At 68.7% G+C, this 18,370-nt stretch overlaps 3 protein-coding genes across 6 annotated transcripts; all 3 read right to left on the bottom strand.

Annotated features, from left to right (window-relative positions):
- Positions 1 to 898: 898 nt before the first annotated feature.
- Positions 899 to 2,432, bottom strand: LOC130152253 (probable N-acetyltransferase CML5). The gene is given in 2 exon segments (XM_056345474.1): positions 899 to 2,393; positions 2,395 to 2,432. Coding segments are annotated over 2 exon segments (687 nt in total). The 5' UTR covers positions 2,422 to 2,432; the 3' UTR covers positions 899 to 1,733.
- A 1,855-nt stretch (positions 2,433 to 4,287) lies between these two features.
- Positions 4,288 to 6,170, bottom strand: LOC130152259 (probable N-acetyltransferase camello). 4 transcript variants are annotated; one of them, XM_056345486.1, is made up of 2 exons: positions 6,039 to 6,170; positions 4,288 to 5,423 (listed from the first exon to the last, which is right to left on the bottom strand). In XM_056345486.1, exon 2 carries the CDS (start codon positions 5,413 to 5,415, stop codon positions 4,750 to 4,752), a length of 666 nt encoding a protein of 221 aa, XP_056201461.1. In that variant the 5' UTR covers positions 5,416 to 5,423; positions 6,039 to 6,170; the 3' UTR covers positions 4,288 to 4,749. The 4 variants fall into 4 exon arrangements, with proteins under 4 accessions (XP_056201461.1, XP_056201469.1, XP_056201486.1 ...); XM_056345494.1 differs by lacking the exon at positions 6,039 to 6,170 and adding an exon at positions 5,947 to 6,020; XM_056345511.1 differs by lacking the exon at positions 6,039 to 6,170 and adding an exon at positions 5,956 to 5,985.
- Positions 6,171 to 6,342: 172 nt separating this feature from the next.
- On the bottom strand, positions 6,343 to 13,856 carry CPXM1 (carboxypeptidase X, M14 family member 1). Its single transcript, XM_056326639.1, has 15 exons — positions 13,512 to 13,856; positions 13,365 to 13,390; positions 12,638 to 12,752; positions 11,815 to 11,923; positions 11,184 to 11,323; positions 11,024 to 11,108; positions 9,729 to 9,879; positions 9,486 to 9,574; positions 9,282 to 9,405; positions 8,874 to 9,070; positions 8,574 to 8,753; positions 8,144 to 8,441; positions 7,934 to 8,073; positions 7,354 to 7,456; positions 6,343 to 7,012 (listed from the first exon to the last, which is right to left on the bottom strand). Exons 1-15 carry the CDS (start codon positions 13,730 to 13,732, stop codon positions 6,750 to 6,752), a joined length of 2,241 nt encoding a protein of 746 aa, XP_056182614.1. The 5' UTR covers positions 13,733 to 13,856; the 3' UTR covers positions 6,343 to 6,749.
- Positions 13,857 to 18,370: the final 4,514 nt, after the last annotated feature.

The raw sequence follows: 18,370 nt of genomic DNA, 5'->3' as shown, positions 1-18,370 counted from the left end.
GCGACGCCCCGCCCCGCCCCGCGACGCCGCCACGGTGGTCGCCATCTTAAGTGAGGGCATCGGGAGCGTGAAAGGGAATCGCCATCATCGTGGGTGAGGTCACGGCGGATCGGCGCCGTCGCCATCTTGAGTGAGGGCACGGCCTCCCTCCCGCTCCCGGGCCCCACGGGGTCCCCTGTCACCATCCCTGAATGACAGACACGCACACACACCCCGCCAGCATCTCGGGGGTCCCTGGTGTCCCCTGACCCCAGCACCGGGGGTCCTCGTACCCTGGGAACCCGGAATGCCCCTGTTGCCCTACGTGTCCCCAAGGTGTCCCTGCTGTGTCCCCCGAAGCGTCCCCAGGGTGTCCCTGCGGTGTCCTCCATGGCGTCTCCAAGGTGTCCTGCAGCGCCCCCCAAAGCGTCCCCGAGGTGTCCCTGCAGCATCCCCCAAAGCCTCACAAAGGTGTCCCCCTGAGGTCCGTGCCCAGGTGTCCTAGCAGTGTCCCCCGAGGTGTCCCCAACATGTCCCTGAGGTGCCCCCCGAGGTGCCCCCAAGGCATCCCTGCAGCGTCCCCCAACATGTCCTCCCAGGTGTCCCCGTGGCGTCCCGGCCCCCCGACCCCACGGCCAGGCAGGCATGGAGGCAGCGGGGAAGGGGGCTGGCAGGCGCGTGCTGGCACACGCAGTGGCACACTGCCACGCACGGGCACACAGGCGCACACGCATGCAGCCACGCAGGCACATGCACAGTTGCAGGCACATGCACAGCACGGCCCTGCCTGTGGCCACACGCACAGGGAACACACCAGCTTGCACGCCTGCATACATGCGTACACACACCCACACACATGGGGAACACGCCGGCTTGCACGCCCGCACACGTGTGTACACGCGCACACCCCACGCAGTGCTCCCACAGGTGTCCCTTTATTTGTCACCGCTAGAGAACTAGGAAAGGCCCCAGCAGCCCGCCCTACACAGGTGCCATGGCAGTGCCTCACGTGCCAAGGTCGGTGTGCCACGGCAGCGCCTCCCACGCTGGGGTCGGTGTGCCATGGTGGGGCCTGGTGTGCTGAGGCCAGGGATGCTGCAGTGGTGGCTGGCATCAGTGTGCCATGGTGGTGCCTCATGTGCCAGGGCTGGGGCCAGGGGTGCCATGGCTGTGCCTCACATTCCGGGGCGGGGGATGCTGCACTGGTACCTCACATGCCAAGGCCAGCGTCAAGGGTACCATGGCGGTGCTTTATGTGCCAGGGCTGGGGTCAGAGGTACCACAGTGGTGCCTCACGTGCCAGGCTGGGGTCAGGGGTGCCACAGCAGCGCCTCACGTGCCAGGGTTGGGATCAGGAGTGCCATGGTGGTGCCTCGTGTCAGGGTCAGGGGTGCCGTGGATGTGCCTCACATTCCGGGGCCAGGGATGCTGCAGTGGCGCCTGGCATGCCGAGGCCAGCATCAGGGGTACCATGGCAGTGCCCTATGTGCCAGGGCTGGGGTCAGGAGTGCCGTGGCTGTGCCTCACGTTCTGGGGCTGGGGATGCTGCAGTGGTACCTTGTGTGCTGAGGACAGTGTCAGGGGTGTCATGGCAGTGCCTTATGTGCCAGGGTTGAGGTCAGTGTACTGCAGTGGTGCCTCATGTGCCAAGGCTGGGGTCAGGAGTGCCACGGCAGTGCCTCATGTGCCAGGGCTGGGGTCAGGGGTGCCACGGCAGTGCCTCATGTGCTGGGGCCTGGGTGCCGTGGCAGTGCCTAGTGTGGCGAGGCTGCAGCACGGCCGGGCAGGTCGCAGCGGTACTGGAAGATCTGGAAGCAGAGGAGAGTGCCGAGCAGCGAGGGGCTGAAGGCGCCCACCTTCCTGAAGCCCTGGCCCTCGTAGAGCCGCTGGGCTGCCACCTGCACCATGGAGGTGGAGAGGACCACCGCCCCATACCCCCGTGCCCGGGCGAAGCGCAGCACCTCCCCGCAGAGCGCTTTGGAGATGCCCTGGCCCCGGTAGTCCCTGCTGACTGACATTCGCTTCAGCTCCAGGGCGGCCCCTCTCTCAGCCGGATCCTGCGGTGGTGCCACGGCCACCATGCCCACCACGGCCCCCCCAGCCTCAGCCACCCAGAAGCAGGAGTCGGGTGCCCGCAGGTAGCTGGTGGGGATGTCACAGAGGTCGGTGCTCAGTGCCTGGCGCACATAGGACGTACTGAAGGAGCGGACCAGGAGCCAGATGGCCACCAGCGCCAAGGCCACGGCCCCCAGCCCTAGCACCCAGTAGCCCACGACTGTCCGCACTGCCGCGAAGAGGACCAGCAGCCCCAGCTGAGCCCGTGCTGAGCGCAGGACGTGGCGGTAGCCAGCCGAGGCGTGCTCCAAGATGCCACGGGCAAAGAGGGTCCGCACGGCGTCGTAGTCCTGTTCCCTGGTACTGACGGATGCGGTAGGACGCCATGGGCTACTGGCACCTGCGGCACAGCACAGGGGCGTCAGGGCAGTGCCCGCCTCGGACACAAACCCCCAGAGGACCCCCGGACCCCATCACCGGTATGGCACAGCTGGCAAATGAGCAGGAACTGCCACCCCAGTGCCATGTGGCTGCGTTTGCACCCATCGGCCAGGCACCAGCCTGCGCCTGGCGTCGCTCCCCACCATCATCACCTGTGAAACCACCACTGCCAGCTTTGCCTGTGGCAGCCCTCAGCCCCAGTGGGGTCCCTGCCCCGCTCCTCCTCCCACACCTCTCTCCCTGCTTGGGGACCCCACGGATCCCTCCCAGCATCACCTGTCTCATCCCGGTTTTCCCTGTCTCCCCCAGGAGCAGCAGCAGGACCGGGGCCGGCCCCACAGTGGGGGTCCCTATGAAGGTGGGGGGCGAGCAGGCTGGAGGTCCTGCCTCCCTCTCCACGGGGGTCCCAGCAATTCATCCCACCCGCCCCAGGCTGCGGGGAGCGGGGTCGGGCCAGGACACCCGGGAGCAGGGCCTGGGGGCGGCAAAGGGAGACCCCGGAGGACGTGGGGGTGCCTGTCCCCCCCCGCCACCAGAGCAGCCCCGGGACCCCGGCACCCCCGGCGCTGGGCACGGGCCGGGCGGCTGCCTGTCCTCTGCCCGTGCTGCCACGGCAGGGGCCCGGGGGGCGCCGGGCACAGCCCCACCCGGGGGCTGCTCGGGACGCGCCGCGGGCTTGTGCCCCCACTCGCAGGGACGGGGACCCCACGCGGGGGCGGCTCCTGGGGGGGACCCTGAGCTGCCGAAACCCCCGCGGGGTCCGCACCGGCCTCGTTACGGAGGGCTACGGGGGAGCGCGCGGCCTCAGCCCCCCCACCCGCCGGGTCCCCCCGCCTCCCCCGCAAACCCCCAGCTCCCCGCGCCAGTAGCTACCGGCTCCGCCGCTCCTCAGACCGGGGCCGCGGTCCTCCGGGCAAACGGGTAGTCCCCGGCCCGCCCCCGGGGCGCCGGCAGCCCCTCTGCCAGGGGGCGTCTCTGCTTCCCGGCGCGGGCCCGTCCCCCGGCTCCCACCGCGGCGCCGAAAGCTGCCGGCCCGCTCCGCCCACCGGGGGTCCGGCCAAGCGGGGGGCGCTCCGGCGGCGGCACCGAGCGGCACCCCTGGCTCGCCCTTCCCGGGGCTGAGGGGCCGGGCAGCGCAGGCGCCGACGGCGGCGCTGCCCCCCCCGCTCCCGGGCTGCCGCCGTAACCCGGCCCCGGGCGGCTCGGCCTGGCGGAACGCGGGGGGGCCGCTGCCGTGCGGGGGGGGCCTCGGCGGCGCCTCTGCCCGCCGCCCGCCCCCCGGCGCCGCCCGAAGAGAGAGGATGCTTTGGCACCGGGCCCCTTCCGCCGCCGGCGGGGGGGGGGGGGGGGGATGAAGGGACACGTAACACCTTTGACAGCCCCTTCCACCCCGAGCTCCTCCCAGGGGGGTACCGGCCAGCCCAGCCCCACCGGGCCTTTGCCCAGAGCCAAGCGCCACCGGTGCCAGGCTCGGCTCATAGCCAAGGCACCTTTTGTCCCCCGAGCAAAGGCCATCAGAGGTAAAGGTGGGGGCTCAGGGGACCCTGGGGGATGGGCTCCACCCAGGGCACGTGTCCTCCTCCCGGGGACTGGCTGGCCACTGACACTGGTACTGGGAGTCTGGGAGAGATGTGTGAGGGTTGTCCCATGGGCTTACAGCAATGCCCCATGGGTCCAGATCGGTGCCAGACCCCCAGCCCCACACCAGCCCCTTCCCGTGGGGATGCCGTGGAGGTCCCTGTGGTGCCAGGGACCGCCCCATCATCCCACTGGTACCGCGACCCCAGCACGGGAAGAACAACCCAGCCCAGCACTGCGGTGGGTCCTTTATTTCTCCACCCACATGGGTACAGCACCCAACCCGCGGGCACTGCTGAGGGGGGTGCAACTGGGGGTCCCCCTCAGGCAGCCATGGGCCCCCAGGGGACACAGAGGCATGGGGGCCAGGCATGGCATCACCACAGCAAACCCCCCCAGGCAGGGCTTGGTAGTGAGCAGTGCGGCACCTCCGCCACCCTGCCGCTCCCCCACCGCGCGTGGCACAAGGGTCTCTACCCCCTGTGCCAGCACACCCCATGCTCCCTGAGAAGCAGCGCCGGAGCAGCTCCACAGCAGGGCATGAGCCGTGGGGGTCCCGGCACCCCGCTGCAACGCCATGGCCAACAGGCCAGGTCAAGAGCAGCGTCCCGCACCACAGCTGGCGTGGCAGGGCTCTGGGCACAGCTCCCCTCGGGGGTCCGCCTGGCTGTGCTGGTGCCAGTGCCGCGGTGGGGCTCAGGGCGTGCCGGACAGGTCGTAGCGGTAGGTGGTGATGGTGCAGTTGGCCAAGCGGCCGTAGATGGTGGGCAGGACGTAGTGGCGCTGCTGGCGGAAGCCCAGGCGCTCATAGAGGGCTCGAGCCTCGTGCTGCAGCATCAGCGTGTTGAGCACCACGGCCCGGCAGCCGCGCTGCCGCGCGAAGGCCAGTGCAGTGCGGCCCAGTGCCGTGGCAATGCCCAGGCCACGGTAGTCCTTCCTCACCGACATCCTCTTTAGCACCACCTCCCCGTCAGTGCCGTCGGCTGGCCGCAAGCCCACCGTACCCACCACCCTCTCGTCCGCCTCCGCCACCCAGAACTGGGCACCGGCGTTCTCGGCGTAGGTGGCCGCGATGTCCTGCAGGTCGTCCCCAAGGCAGCGGTCGATGTAGGTGCTCCAGGCATAGCCCAGGAGGTGCCGGGCCAGGGCCAGCAGCAGGGTGAGGGCCAGCACAGGCAGCAGCAGCGAGCGGGCACTGGCCAGCAGCAGGCAGAAGGTGCAGCCCAGCACCAGCAGTACCCAGGGCTGCCGCAGCACGTGCAGGCACAGTGCTGGCACGTACTCGCTCATGCCAGTGGCGAAGACCTCGCGCACTGCCTCGTAGTCATCCTCGCGGTACAGCCGGATCCGGAATTCCACCATGGTGGGTGCTGGCACGGGAAGGAGGGGGGCTCAGGCCTCGAAAGCGACCCCCATCGACGGGGCTGGCCCAGGGTCCCACCGAGCCCAGGACAGGGCAGTGGCTGCCCCCAGCCCACCGACACCCCCTTGCACCCCACTGGCCTGGCCTGCCCTCTCCCCCACCTCCAGGGACCCTTCCCCGCCACCTCCCCACAGAGTACCCCCCTCACACACTGTGGGCCCCCTCAGCCCCCCTTCGCGACCCTCCTGGCACCCCCTGCACCGCCTTCGGTGTCTCCCTACTCCCAGAACCCCTGGCCACACCCCAGCCCATACAATCCCCCAGGTCCTAGCACCCTAGGGCCTCCCCCCTCCGTGACCCCATGCCTGAAGCACCCCCCAGCCCCAGCCCCCCACAGTGTCCCCCGGCTCCAGCACCCCCGACCCCCCCCCAGCACCCCCCGGTCTCAGCAACCCACAGACTCCCCCCCCAGCACCCTCCGTGCCCCCCCGGTCCCAGCACCTTCCGGACCCCCGCCCGTGTCCCCATACTCTCAGCACCCCTGGTCCCAGCACCCCCGTCCGGTCCCAGCACAGCCGGCCCGCCCCAGCAACCTCGGTCCCCCTGCCCCGCCCCCACTCACCGCGCCCTCCGCCCGCACCGCGCCGCGGCAGCGCCCGCCTGACACCGACGGGGCTCGCGGCCCATTGGACCCCGCGCCTCCCGTGGACACGCCCCCCCGGCGCCAGCAGCCAATGGGCGCCCAGCGAGAAGCGGCGGGGGCCAACCCGCCGAGGGGACACGGTGACGACGCAGGGCGGGGCATCTGTCAGGTGGAAGGGAGCCTGCGGAGTACGGGACGAGCGCGCGGGGGGGCGGGGCTTCCGTCAGCGGGGCCGCCATTAACCTTCAGGGCAAAGGCGGAGAACGAGGGGGCGGGGCTACGACGGGGCGGGACTACGAGGGGCGGGGCTTGCTAAGGGCCCGGGCTGGGCCGGGGGGCAGGACCGGCCCCACCGACCCCACTGTCCCCCCGGGCCGATCAGTGGGGCTGGATCCGACCCCCCCGCTCCCTCGGGCCGATTTGTCGGGCAGGACCCGACGCCCCACGCGCCCCACGCCCCGATCCGCGGGGCAGGACCCGACGCCCCCCGGGCCGATCTGTGGGGCAGGACCACTCCCCCGCCGCCCGGCCGCCCCCCGACAGAGCCCGGCAGCAGGCGCGGCGGCAGCACAGGCAGCTTTACTGGGGGCACCCGCACAGCGGCGATGTCGGGAGCACCCGCTCCCGCCCCGGCTCCCCGCGCCCCCCGCCGAGCCCCCCGGCCGAACCCGCGGCCCGGGACACCCCCGCTCAGGGTGCGCGGCGGTGGGCGCGAAGGCGGCGCAGGCGCTGGCGGCGCAGCCGCAGCAGCAGGTCGGGGGGCGGCCGGGCCCCCCCCGCCGGGCGCCCCTGCAGCCGCCGCGGCCGCAGCCGGGCCAGGCGGAAGCTGCAGGGGGTGGGCACGTTCTCGTAGGAGACGCGGCACGGCTGGGTGGCCGCCTCGTAGCCCTCGGCCCGCGCCGTCACCTCGTACTCGCCCGGGTTCAACAGCCGCCAGTAGTCCCCGTCGAAGGCTGCGGGGGGCGCGGGGGGCCGGTGCCCCCTGGGGCATCGGCGGTGCCACGCACCTAGCCCCAGCCTCCCGCCTGTCCCCAGCCCCATCCCATTCGCATCCCCAGTCCTGTTCCTGTCCCCGTCCCATCTCTACCCTCAGTCCCACGCTCCTCCCCACCCCTATTCCCAACCTCATCCCATTCCCATTCCTATCCCAATCCCCCATCCCATTCCCAACCCCATCCCGTTCCCAACCCCAGTCCCATCCCCAATCCCATCCCCACCCCATTCCCATCCCCACCCTGATCCAATTTCCATCCCCAATCCCATCCCTAGCCCACTCCACCCCATCCCACCGTACCTGTCCGAACATCATGGTTGATGCCATCCACAGAGATGACGGCGTTGGCAATGCCCTGCTCCGTGTCCCTGTCCCGAACCACCCCCTTAATCCCACGGTGCACCTGGGAGCAGCGGGCCAGAGCGTGCGTTGGCGGAGCAGGCGTGCAGGTGGCACACGCATGCTCACACGCATGCACACCCACGTTCACACCCACATGCCACCCTCGGCGTTGTTCGTGCCCAGAGCCTGGCGCAGCGCATGGTGCCATGGCACAGGTGTGCTACAGGTGGCACAACACACACTCCCACATGCGCCCCTCTGCCACATGCGGCACGTGCCAGCATGGGCACCCCGCAGGCTGCACACATGTGGGGCGCACACCTGCGCCATGCAGAGCACGTGCCTGCCCAGACACGGAGGCACACCTGCCTCACACAGCGAGTCGATGCTCCATGCCTGCAGGGCAATAGATGGAACCTCGGGCCTGTTTGGGGACCCCAACCTGGCTGCCACCTGCTCAGCCCCTGCCAACACCCTGACATCCGTGTCCCCCGCGGGAACCCACAGCATGGCTCCCCCGGGACTCCCTGTCCCTGACCTGCTCCATGTAGAGCAGCAGGGACTCCCGGTTGTTCTCCCACTCAGCCGGCAGCTCAGAAGCGTGCGGGAATTTGTCGCAGGAGAGCTCCACCGTGATCTCGAAGCAGTTGGTGTGCAGGTAGCTGAAGTCATTCATGCCTGTGCAGGATGCAGGGGGCGTCAGGGGGGTCCACAGACCCCCGCCCCCCAATTGCAGCCACCCACTCACTGCCAGGCACTGTGTGCCAGTTGGCCCCGTTGATGATGTTGCCGAAGCGGGTGAAGTCATCGTAGTGGCAGAGGCGTCGCTCCTCACTGGCCATGGCCAGGTTGGAGGTGGCGTAGACAGTGGCCAGCCAGCGGAAGACCCCATCATCGGCAGTGGGTGTCAGCTCCTGCGCCTTCCAGTAGGTGCGGGTCATGTCGAAGGGGTAGGTGACCACCAGCTCTCCCCCGTGCAGGTTGGCGCTCAGCACGAAGGGGTACCGCTGCATCCAGTCGATCACCGCCCGCGTCTCGGGGGCCACCTGGGGGGATCTCGCGTCAAAGGGGGCTGTGGCAGGTCCCAGAAAGGGGGGACGGCTCCCATCTCTCCCTCCTTAGGGCACGTGACTGAGACTCCACAGGCAGATGTTGGGGTGCCCACGGGCCAAGCTCACCGTGGCATTGGCGAAGGTGTAGTACTCGGGGATGGGGATGTAGTGGTTGGGGAACTCATGGGGCACCAGGTCATTGTCCTCAGCATCCCACAGCACCGTGTTGAGGTCAGCAAAGTTGTGGTTGAGGTCGATGCCCTCGTAGGTCCAGCGGCCCATGGCCCAGCCTGACAGCTCCGAGCCCTGCCAGGGGACGAGGTCACCAGGGACCGGTGAGGGGACGGGGTCACCGGGGACCAGTGCCGGGACAGCTTCACAGCACGTCGGTGCTTAGCACCCTGGGGCCCGGCAGCCTGACCCTACCAACTTGTAGGCAGTCTCGTAGCCGTCGGGGTTCATGGAGGGCAGGAGGTGGATGCGGGTCTCGGTGACCAGCTGCACCACGCGGGGGTTGCCCAGCCGAAACTCCCGGCACAGGTACTCCATCAGGTTGAGCAGCAGCTCCCGGCCCAGCACCTCATTGCCATGCATCCCCGCCACGTAGCGGAACTCTGGCTCGCCTGCCAGGCACAGCATGTGGTGGATGTGGGGCCCTGGCCACTCGGTCCTCTATGCCCCATGCCAGCCTGGGCATTCCCAGCCACCCCGTCCCCATCCTGCACCAGCCTGGGCATCCCCAGTCAACCCATGCCCATCCCACGCCAGCGTGGGTGTCCCCAGCCACCCCAGCTGTCACCCCCTGTCCCTGTCCTGGAGCCACAGGGCACCCACCCACTTCGTGCTGCCCGGGGTTGTCCGAGATCTCCATCACATACATCTTGAGGCCCAGGTAGCTCTTCCCGATGCTGTAGATGCGGGTGATGTCGGGACACTCATCGTTCACCCGCTTCATCAGCTGGGGAAGGCACAGCACCCTGGGTCAGGGTGTAGGGACACCCGGGGGTGCGGAGACCCCCTGCTCCTGCCCTGACCCACCTTTCTCATCTCCTTGTAGTTGTGATGGCGGAAATCCAGCTTGCTGCTGGGCAGGGGCTGGCTTTGCCAGGCGTAGATGTTGTTTGGGTCTGTGGGGAGCCAGGCAGGCATGGAGGGGACAAGAGGGGACAGTCAGAGATGCCAGGATGCGGCAACAGCCCAGACTCCAACCCTGGGGACAGCCCCGGCAGCATGCCCATCCGGGGCAGTGGCAGGTGGGGGCGAGGGGCAGTGGGCACCCACCTGGCAGGGGGCAGCCCAGCACCTCTGCCCGCAGGCAGATGGTGCCGTTGGCGAACCACGTCTGGGGGTTGATGCGCAGGTACCGTGCCACCACTGGCGAGGGCAGCAGGTTGAGCACCGGTGTCTCGGGGTCCTTGTTCCCGGGGAACACCTGCAGGGGCAAGAGGACGAAGCCCCTCTGAGTCACTGTGCCAGGGGGGGGGACCTGGCTGGGGGCCACAGGGATGGAGGGGAGCTGCCTGCCAGGGTCCAAAGGGTTACAGGCACCACAGCCCAGCCGGCCCAGGCCTCCCCTGGCCCCCCTCCAGCCCCTAATGAGGAGCAGACATTAGGCTGCAGAGGGGGGGGGCAGCCCAGCACCACCGAGGAACCAGAGTCCTGACACTGGCACGTCCGTGCTGCTCTGCCCCCCAAACCCGCCACCCCAGCACCCACAGGGGAAGGTCCCCAGCATGGTCCCCAGGAACGAGCACAGGGACCCCCAAATCTGACTGGCACAGCCCTGGCACAGGGCCATCCAAACCCTACCATGTCACAGTCCTGGCACAGGGACCCTCAAATCTGATTGTGGCACAGCCCTGGCACAGGCACCCCCAAACACCACCGTGGCACAGACCTGGCACAGGGACCTCCAAACCCCACTGCAGCACAGCCTTGGCACAGGGACCCCCAAACCTGACTGCAGCACAGCCTTGGCACAGGGACCCCCAAACATGACTGTGGCAGAGCCCTGGCACAAGAACCTCCAAACCCACCCCAGCACAGCCCTGGCACAGGGACCCCCAAGCCCCACCATGGCACAGCCTTGGCACAAGGACCCCCAAACCCCACCATGGCACATCCCTGGCACAGGGACCTCAAACTCATCCCTGGCACCGGGAGCCCCAAAACTTGCTCTGTCCTTGCACACATGCGTGACACTGCATGTGCAGTGCTCGCACACACACACCCATGCACCAGGCTGCTGTGTTCACCTTCGGGCATAGCTGGCTGTGCCACGCACACCCATGCACACCCTCGCCGTGCTCACATGTGTGCACCAGGGGGGCCTGGCAGGTGACTGGGTCAGCAGCTGGGGACAAGCAGCCTTTGTGCCCGGTGCCCAGGGAAGTGCTGGAGGATGCTGGCGGGTGGGGAGGCCAAAGGCAACAGAGCTCGGTCACAGCCTGGCGCCAGCCAGCACAGTTAACCCCCACGTGCCCTTGCTCTGCTTGGGAAGCTGGGTGGGCTGGGGGTGCTAGGGTGTCCCCCACTCCCACCACCCCTGCCCAGGGATGCTCCCTGGGAGCACCTACCGCCTCCTCGGTGCCGTTGCGGCACGGATGCCATGTGTACGTGTCATTGCTGACCTGGACTTTGTAGGACGTCACCCAGTCGTACCTGCACAGGGGAGTGGGTCAGTGGGGTCCTGGCCCCCCACCCAGCACCCGGGGCTGGCCCTGCCCTGTGCCTTACGTCCAGATGGAGTTGAGCCCCTGCGTGATGACCCCGGTGAAGTTGGTGAGCCGGCGGGCATCCACCTCCAGCCACTGCTTCGTGTCCTCCTGCCCTGCACACCAGCCACCGTCGTAGAAGTCCCCATCGTAGAGCCCTGACTGTGTGTTGGGGAGGGTCAGGGGCAGGAGATGCAGCGCCCTGCCCACCACATGTCCCCACCACCTGTGTGCCCCCCACCCCGCTGTGCCCCCATAGCATGGCACCGGCATGGTGATCTGGGTGCACGGCTTCAAGGGGCCATGGTGGAGCCCCCCTGTCCAACATGGGAGGGGGACCCAGTGCTGCTGGCAGCCCTGGCTCCTACCAGCCATGGTGGGATGGGGGGGGTCCATGCTGGAGACCCCCTGCTGCACATGTGCCATTCACATGCCATGCACACACCATACATACACTGCATTTGCCATGCACATGCCATGCACGTGCCACATGCCACGCAGACATCACACACCCCATGCACATGCCAGTGCACACATGCCATGCACACACTGTGCACACTGTGCACACCACACACAGAGGACATACATGCCATGCACATGCCATATACCATGCAAGCATCACGCACACACCATGCACATGCTGCCTGTCCTACCTGGATGTTGAGGCGCCCGCGGTGGGCACCCAGGCCATAGCGCTTGTCGCTGGAGGCTCGCAGCTGGGAATCCAGCACCCGCAAGGACTCCAGCCCCAGGGGGGGGACACTCTAGGGGCAGAGCAGAGGGGGCTGGGCTCACTCAGACACTCCCATGCATGGCTGTCCCCACCTCGTGCCCCTCTCCACGGGCCATGGGGTGATGGCTGGCAGTGCTGCGCTGCGCTGCAGGACATGTGTCAGCCCAGCAAGGCACAGCAGCCCTGTCTGTGCCGGCTCCTGCCCGCCACCCACGCCGGCCCCGCTCCCAGATGCCCATGCATGGGTAAGACCCTCAGCTCCAGCCCCCAGCACAGGAATGCGGCTGGGCCCCCCCAGCCACGACAAACACGGCTCTGTGTCACGCAAACCCCGCTCTCCGTCACACAGCAGGAGGGCAGAGGTCAGGGGGAGCCCTGCCAGCATCCCCCACCCTCACTGCATGATGCGGGGCTGCCCGCACACACAAGTGTGTCCATGTGCACACAGTTTGCAGGGGGTGTTTCTGTGCCGTCACATGCAGAGCATTGCCAGTTGTGCGTGTGTGACAGCACGGGGGCCATCTGTGTGTGACGGCACGTGCCCGGCCAGGGTGGTGGCTGCGCCCCCCACCCTGAGCGCAGGGAGAGGGCTGGGGCTGTTCCCCACAGGTGTGGGTGCTGGTGCCGAGGCGTGTGGGTGCACACCCCAGCACCTAGAGCCCAGCTGCCGGCTGGGGGTGTGTGCACAACACAGAGGTGTACATGCAGCCCCACAGGCCCCTGGCCCCTGGCACTGAGCATACGTACGGGGCTCCTGCAGGGCAGCTGCATCCTTGGCCGGAGCCTTTGGCTTCTTCTTCTTCACCACTTTCTTCTTCACAACTTTGACCCGCACCAGCTTCTTCCTGGGTGCTGGGGCTGGAGACAGGCACAGGGACCCCCAGGGTGGTGGGGTCTGGGGCCACCCACACAGGATCCAGGGCAGGAGCCAGCCCTCAGGCACCCAAACATACTTGCACCCCATCACCCCCGTACACACGTGCACCCACACACACACTCCCACACCGTCCCCAGCACCCACTGGGACACCCTGGGGCACCCCCTCACCCCACACAGGCTGCAGCGCAGCCCCAGAGGTGTGCTCAGCCCCCAGCACACGCACAGCAGGCGCACACACCCATGCATGCATACACATGCTGCACACACACTCAAATGCAATTCATGTGCACACAGAAACCACACACATGCAGACACACACACAGAGCACACAATCACACATGCTCAGGCACAGATGCAAACGCAAACCACACGCATGTCCATACCTGCACGCACACACACAGCCAAACACTTGTGTACACACACTTTAAGCCACTCCCCTTCCCACACACACTTGTGCACACACACTGCTCTGCACAGCCATGCACCCACATCCCTGCATGCACAGCCCTGCACACACACTCTTCTGCACACAGCCATGCACACCTAATCCTGTGCTCACAGCCGTGCACACACACACTTGTGCACAAATACCCCTGCACATGGAGCTGTGCACACGCCTGTGCTCACACACTCATACACACACTCACACGGGTGCACTCACACTTGCACACACTCACACACTCCCTCCCCGCCCCGCTTGCCCCCCCCTCTCCCCCCCCCCCCCCCCCCCGCCCCTACCTGTGGCCCCGGGCCCCATCTCCTTCGGGCTGCCGCGCTCGGGGGGGGGCAGGGCTAGCGGGGGCTGCGCTGCCCGGCCACCCCCCCGCCGCGCCCTTCGAGGGGGCCGATGCCGTGCCTCTCGGGGGGGCCGTCGCGGTGCCTTCGGGGGGGGCCGCCGCGGTGCCCGTGCCCATCCCCGGGGCGCCGGGGCGGCCGGGCTCGGCGGGGGTAGCCGTCATCCCGCGGGGGCGGGGGGTGCTGCGGGGGGGGCGCCGCCCGGGCGGGGGGCGCCGGGGGGGCCAACAGCAGCAGCAGCAGAGCGAGGGGCAGCCCCGGCATGGCGGAGCGGAGCGGAGCGGAGCGGAGCGGAGCGGAGCGGAGAGGCCCCGAGCTGCCTGCCCGGCCCTGCCTGCCCGCCCCCGGCCCGGCCCGCCCCCGCCCCTCCGCCAGCCCCCGCTGCCCCCCAGCCGGGGCAGGGCCACTGCCCGCACCCGCTCCCCTGCCCGCACTGCTTGCCTGCACCGCTCCGCCGGGCCGCGCCGGGCAGGGGGCCAGGGCAGGGGTCCCACCGGGCTGCCCGGGGGTCTGCGGAGGTGTCGGGTAAAACTGTCCCCCTCCGTGTGACCAGCTGCTCCAAAATCAGGGGACACCGGGAGCAGCCTGCGCACTCCGCGGTCCTGGCACGGTGTCCCCACCGTGTCCCCGCTGCCCCCAGCACCCTGCGGTGCCCCCGCTGTCCCGGCCCCATGTCCCCACTGCCCCCCAGCACCCTGCGGTGTCCCCAGTGTCCTGGCACCATGCCCCCACTGTCCCCAGCACCCTGCGGTGTCCCCACTGTCCCCGGTCCCATGTCCCCACTGTCCCCAGCACCCTGTGGTGTCCCCGCTCTCTCGGCTCGGTCGGCATCCGTCCCTGCTCTCGGGGCTGAAAGGGAGCAGCTGCACAGCACCGCGGGCCCGATCCTGCCGGCAGTCCTCGGCATCGCTGTGCAGGGGAGGGGTCTGCTGGGCTCTGGCAGGACGAGGCCCCAGGGGACGGATCCTGCCAGGTTGCGGCCGCTCACTGGCCCCACTCCCACGGGAAGCCCACGGCCCCTTGCTCCACACGCGCAGCGATGTGCCATGGCACCGGGCTGCGGCCGGGCGGCTGTGGGGCAGCTGGGCGCGGGGCTGGGGGTGCCCACCGCCCCCGGCACTGCCGCCCTGCCCGGTGCTGCCCGCGCCTCTGCGGGGCCGCTCCCGGCGCGGCGGAGCAGCTGGGGTTCTGGGAGCAAAACCCGCCCAGCGGGGACCAGCTGCTTGGCATGACCCCCCAGCCGCTCCCGCTCCCCCCAGCCCACCCTGGGGCGGCCGCGGCTGCACCCCGTGCCGGGGAGTGCGCTGGATGCCCCGTGGGCCCGGTGCCAGCTGCCCTGGCTCCCGGCTCCCCCCTGCCAGGGGACCCCCGGTGCTTCCCGGCCAAGTACGGCCGGTGACAGCCGGAGAGCTCCGCCCTTTCCCTCCCAGCCAGGGCCGGGAGGGCTGCGGGGGCTTCGCCATACCCACCGCGGCGTCAGTGCCACCGGCCGAGCCCGGGGGCCCGGGAGGCCCCGGGAGCCGCCTGCGCGGAGCGGAGCCTGCGCCGGCCTCGCGGCCAAGTCCCGATGCAGAGCTGGCACGGAGCAGCAGGATCCAGCTCCGGCTCCGCCAGGCAGCGGGATGCCGTGCCTGCTGCTCTGCCCGGCAAGGAGCCCCGGGAAGGTGGTGCCCGCGGTGCCCAGAGCCCCGGGCATGCCCGGTGGGACCGCAGGGCACCGGGCACGGGCACTGCCGCAGCGCTGTGCCAGCACCTCGGTGGGTGTGAACGGGCCCTGTCCTGACCCGGGTCACCTCACTGCGTGCCGCCCCCAACAGCTCCGGCTGGAGCCGGTGGTGAGGGTTGAGTGTGACGGTGCCGGAGCTGCTGGCCCTGCTGTCCGGCAGTGCTGGGCCTGCTCCCCGTGCTGCCCATCCCTGCAGGCAGTGCCAGGCTCCACTCTGCTTGAGCAGCCACTGCAGGGAAGGAGTGAGGCACCCCAAGGATGGAGGTGTGGGCAGGAGCTGGCAGCCCGGTGGCGTGTCAGGGATGGGAGGTGGGGGTCCTGGTCCAGGTACCCAGGAACCACGCAACCGAGGGGGAAGGTCTCTGGGTCCTGCCTCTCCCCCCACCCTGAGTGGGATCCTCCAAAAAGTCACAACGCTGCTGCTGGCACTGCTGCCAGCCTTCCATGAGCTCATTTTCCACCCCAATAGGACTTTCCCAGCCTGACTTTGCTTTTACTGGGATTTTCTACAGTCTCCAGCCACAGGGCTGGGCCAAGGGGGTGAGAGGCAGTGGGCTGGGCTCAGGCCACCAGCACCCTTTGGTGGCAACTCTGTGTTCACCCAGCTCATGCCTAGCTGGAGCAGGCAGGGGAGCAGAGCTGGTGGCTTGGGGTGCTGGTCCCATGCCCATGCCTGTCCTTGTCCCCATCCCTGTGCCCCCTGCCACATCCCTGTGGGGCTGCCCCAGCGCCCGCTGCAGCCTGCGGCACTTGTGGCCAGCCCAGGATCAAGGATCCCTGCACCCAGGGCCCATGCAGGCAGTCAGGATTTGGGGCCATGCAGCAGGCTGTGGGCACCTGGCTGCAGCAGAGCTGAGCGCTTGTCCCGGGTGAGACCAGTGCCAAGTGGGGCTGTGCTTGGTTGAGGGGGCAGTGGGATGGGGTCCTCTGGCCCTCTATCACCCAGGGATGCTCCTGCGGGACAGGGTCTGGAGAGCCTGGGGATGCTCCTTCCCCATCACTGGTGGAGAGCGGGGGATGGCTGGAGCCAAGCGGGCTGGCACTGGCGTGAGGCCCAGGCGTCTGGCGAGCAGTGTGATGCTTTGTTTCATGGCTGTCTCGGGGGGCTGGATGCTGGGAAGGGTTTTGTTATGAGCTGAGGCATCTCCCGCATCCTGCCGAGGGCTCTGGAAAGGGCCCAGAGGGGGAGGCCGCCCTCACTGGCGTGACTCAGCCCCCGCGTGATGGGGCTTTCTAGGTTTACTGAAGACCTGGCACCTCTCCATACCCTCCAGGCTGGGGTGCTGGGCGCAGAGCCCGGCTCTGGGGCAGGAGAGGCCAGCTGGGCTGGTCTTGCTCCCGGCTCCCTGGGGCCAAGGCATACAACTCGGCAGGCTCCAGCGCTCCAATTCAGCCCCACTCAGCACTTCCAGGGATGTTATGAATTTCCCCATGCAGCTTGGCTCGGAGTCAAGCCAGGCGCGTCCGCACCGATGGTTGCTGCCAACTCCTGCTGCGGGAGATGCCTTAAAGGCACCGTAGCCTGTCCCGTCAGAGATGCCACCAGATGGCTGCCATGGCCCCCTGGCACTCTGCAGCCAGAGCCAGGGCAGCAGCAGTGGGGCCAAAGCCACCAACTCAGAATTGGAGCAGGTGGCACCGCCGGTGCTGGTGCTCCTGGGAAAGTATGCTGCTCTCCATAGATGTGGAGAATGCGCCTCGGGACCCTTAGTGCTGGGCATCCCAAAAAGGGGGTTCTCCCTTGGGGTGGGATGGCTGAGCCCTGCGTTCCCATGCTGGGTCCCACAGCGCCCTGCCTGTGGGGATGCTGGTGCCCTGTACCTGGTGCCAGTGCTGCCGCCTGCCTGGCTCACTGCCCCAAGCCGCCCCAGCGTGGGGACCGCAGGCTGCAGCTGAGGTTGTGGCTGCCAGCCAAGGCAAACGCTTTGGCAGCCGCCGGGCTGTCCACAGGACTTGTGCCCAAACCGCCCAGCAGTGCCACATCCACCCAGCAGTGCCTGGGCGAGTGGCTAAGTGGTTGGGTGCACCACATGAGGGGTCCCAGGGTTGGGCAAGGGGTCCCCAGGTCAGCCTGGCCCTGTCTCTCCTTGTCCCTGTCCTGTGATCATCCCGTCCCACAGTGGGGGGGACACGGGCTCTGCAGCAGGCAACATGGGACAGGGCTGTCCTGCGTCCCCCTGCACTGGCAGGGATGGAGGCAGTGTCTGGGGGGTGTCACTGTGGTCTGGGGAGGCGCAAGGCTCCGAGGTGCTTTGCAAGGGTTTCCCCAGCTGCTCGGGGCTGTACCCAGCCACTGCTGCCCTGCACCCAGGGCCAGAGCCCTCTGCCCTCTGCTGCTCCACAGAGCCTTGGCGTGGGGGCAAGAGGGTCCAGCCCCAGGACCTGCCATGGTCCCCTGGCCCCAAGGAGGCCAGGCTCCTGGGCTGTCCTCTCCCTGGGGACAGCATAACCGCAGAAACCCCGCTTGTGACATTGCCCTTGCCACTGTCCCAGCCAGGACCCAGCTGTGCCAGGCTAGGGGGATGCTGCTGGCCTCAAGATCGGTCCCGGGACCCCAGGGGGAGCAGAGCTCTGTGTGTGTATATCAGCCTGAGCAGGGGCTGGGGTGCTGGGTGGGTCTTGGGTGCCGGCCACCCTCAGGAGCATCCCCAGCAGCAGCATGGGCAATGCTCCATGGCTTGGTGTCTGCAAGACAGGTGCAGCCCCCAGAACTGTGCAGGGATGACGGAGCTGCACGGCAAGAACTGGAGGCTCCCAGAGGCGGTGGGCTCTGTTGTCCTGGCCTGCTGCCTCCGGCAGGCACACCCCTTCTTCTTCCACCTGCCCCTCATCTTCCTCTTCGAGGAGCCCATCAGAAGATGAGGATGGCCCCGGATCTTGTTCGTGCTGCCAGTAAGGAGCCCTGCCCTTGCCAGCACTGTGCCTTTGCTGGCTGTGGGTGGCTGGGTGGGTGCAGGTGCCCCTCCGTGCCCCCCTGCTCCTCCCGGCAGCCCTTCCTTCTCTCCTGCCCACGGCACCAGCCCCTCGCCCTGCAGCGTGGCACCAAGGGCAGGGGGTTGGTTCCCCCCCCAGCCCT

Source organism: Falco biarmicus, chromosome 1, assembly GCF_023638135.1.
Source record: "Falco biarmicus isolate bFalBia1 chromosome 1, bFalBia1.pri, whole genome shotgun sequence".
NCBI lineage: Eukaryota > Metazoa > Chordata > Aves > Falconiformes > Falconidae > Falco > Falco biarmicus.
Note: the sequence above shows the minus strand (reverse complement) of the source record. Positions and strands in the feature narration are given on the sequence as shown.

What these genes read in the sequence shown, in the direction of transcription:
- CPXM1 (XM_056326639.1), bottom strand. Translation starts at nt 13,732, where the DNA reads ATGACGGCTACCCCCGCCGAGCCCGGCCGCCCCGGCGCCCCGGGGATG. An exon ending in GCAACGGCACCGAGGAGGCG is followed by an intron (nt 9,880 to 11,023) that starts GTAGGTGCTCCC and finishes TTGCCCCTGCAG; the next exon opens with GTGTTCCCCGGGAACAAGGA. An exon ending in ACTACAAGGAGATGAGAAAG is followed by an intron (nt 9,406 to 9,485) that starts GTGGGTCAGGGC and finishes TGCCTTCCCCAG; the next exon opens with CTGATGAAGCGGGTGAACGA.
- LOC130152259 (XM_056345486.1), bottom strand. Translation starts at nt 5,415, where the DNA reads ATGGTGGAATTCCGGATCCGGCTGTACCGCGAGGATGACTACGAGGCA.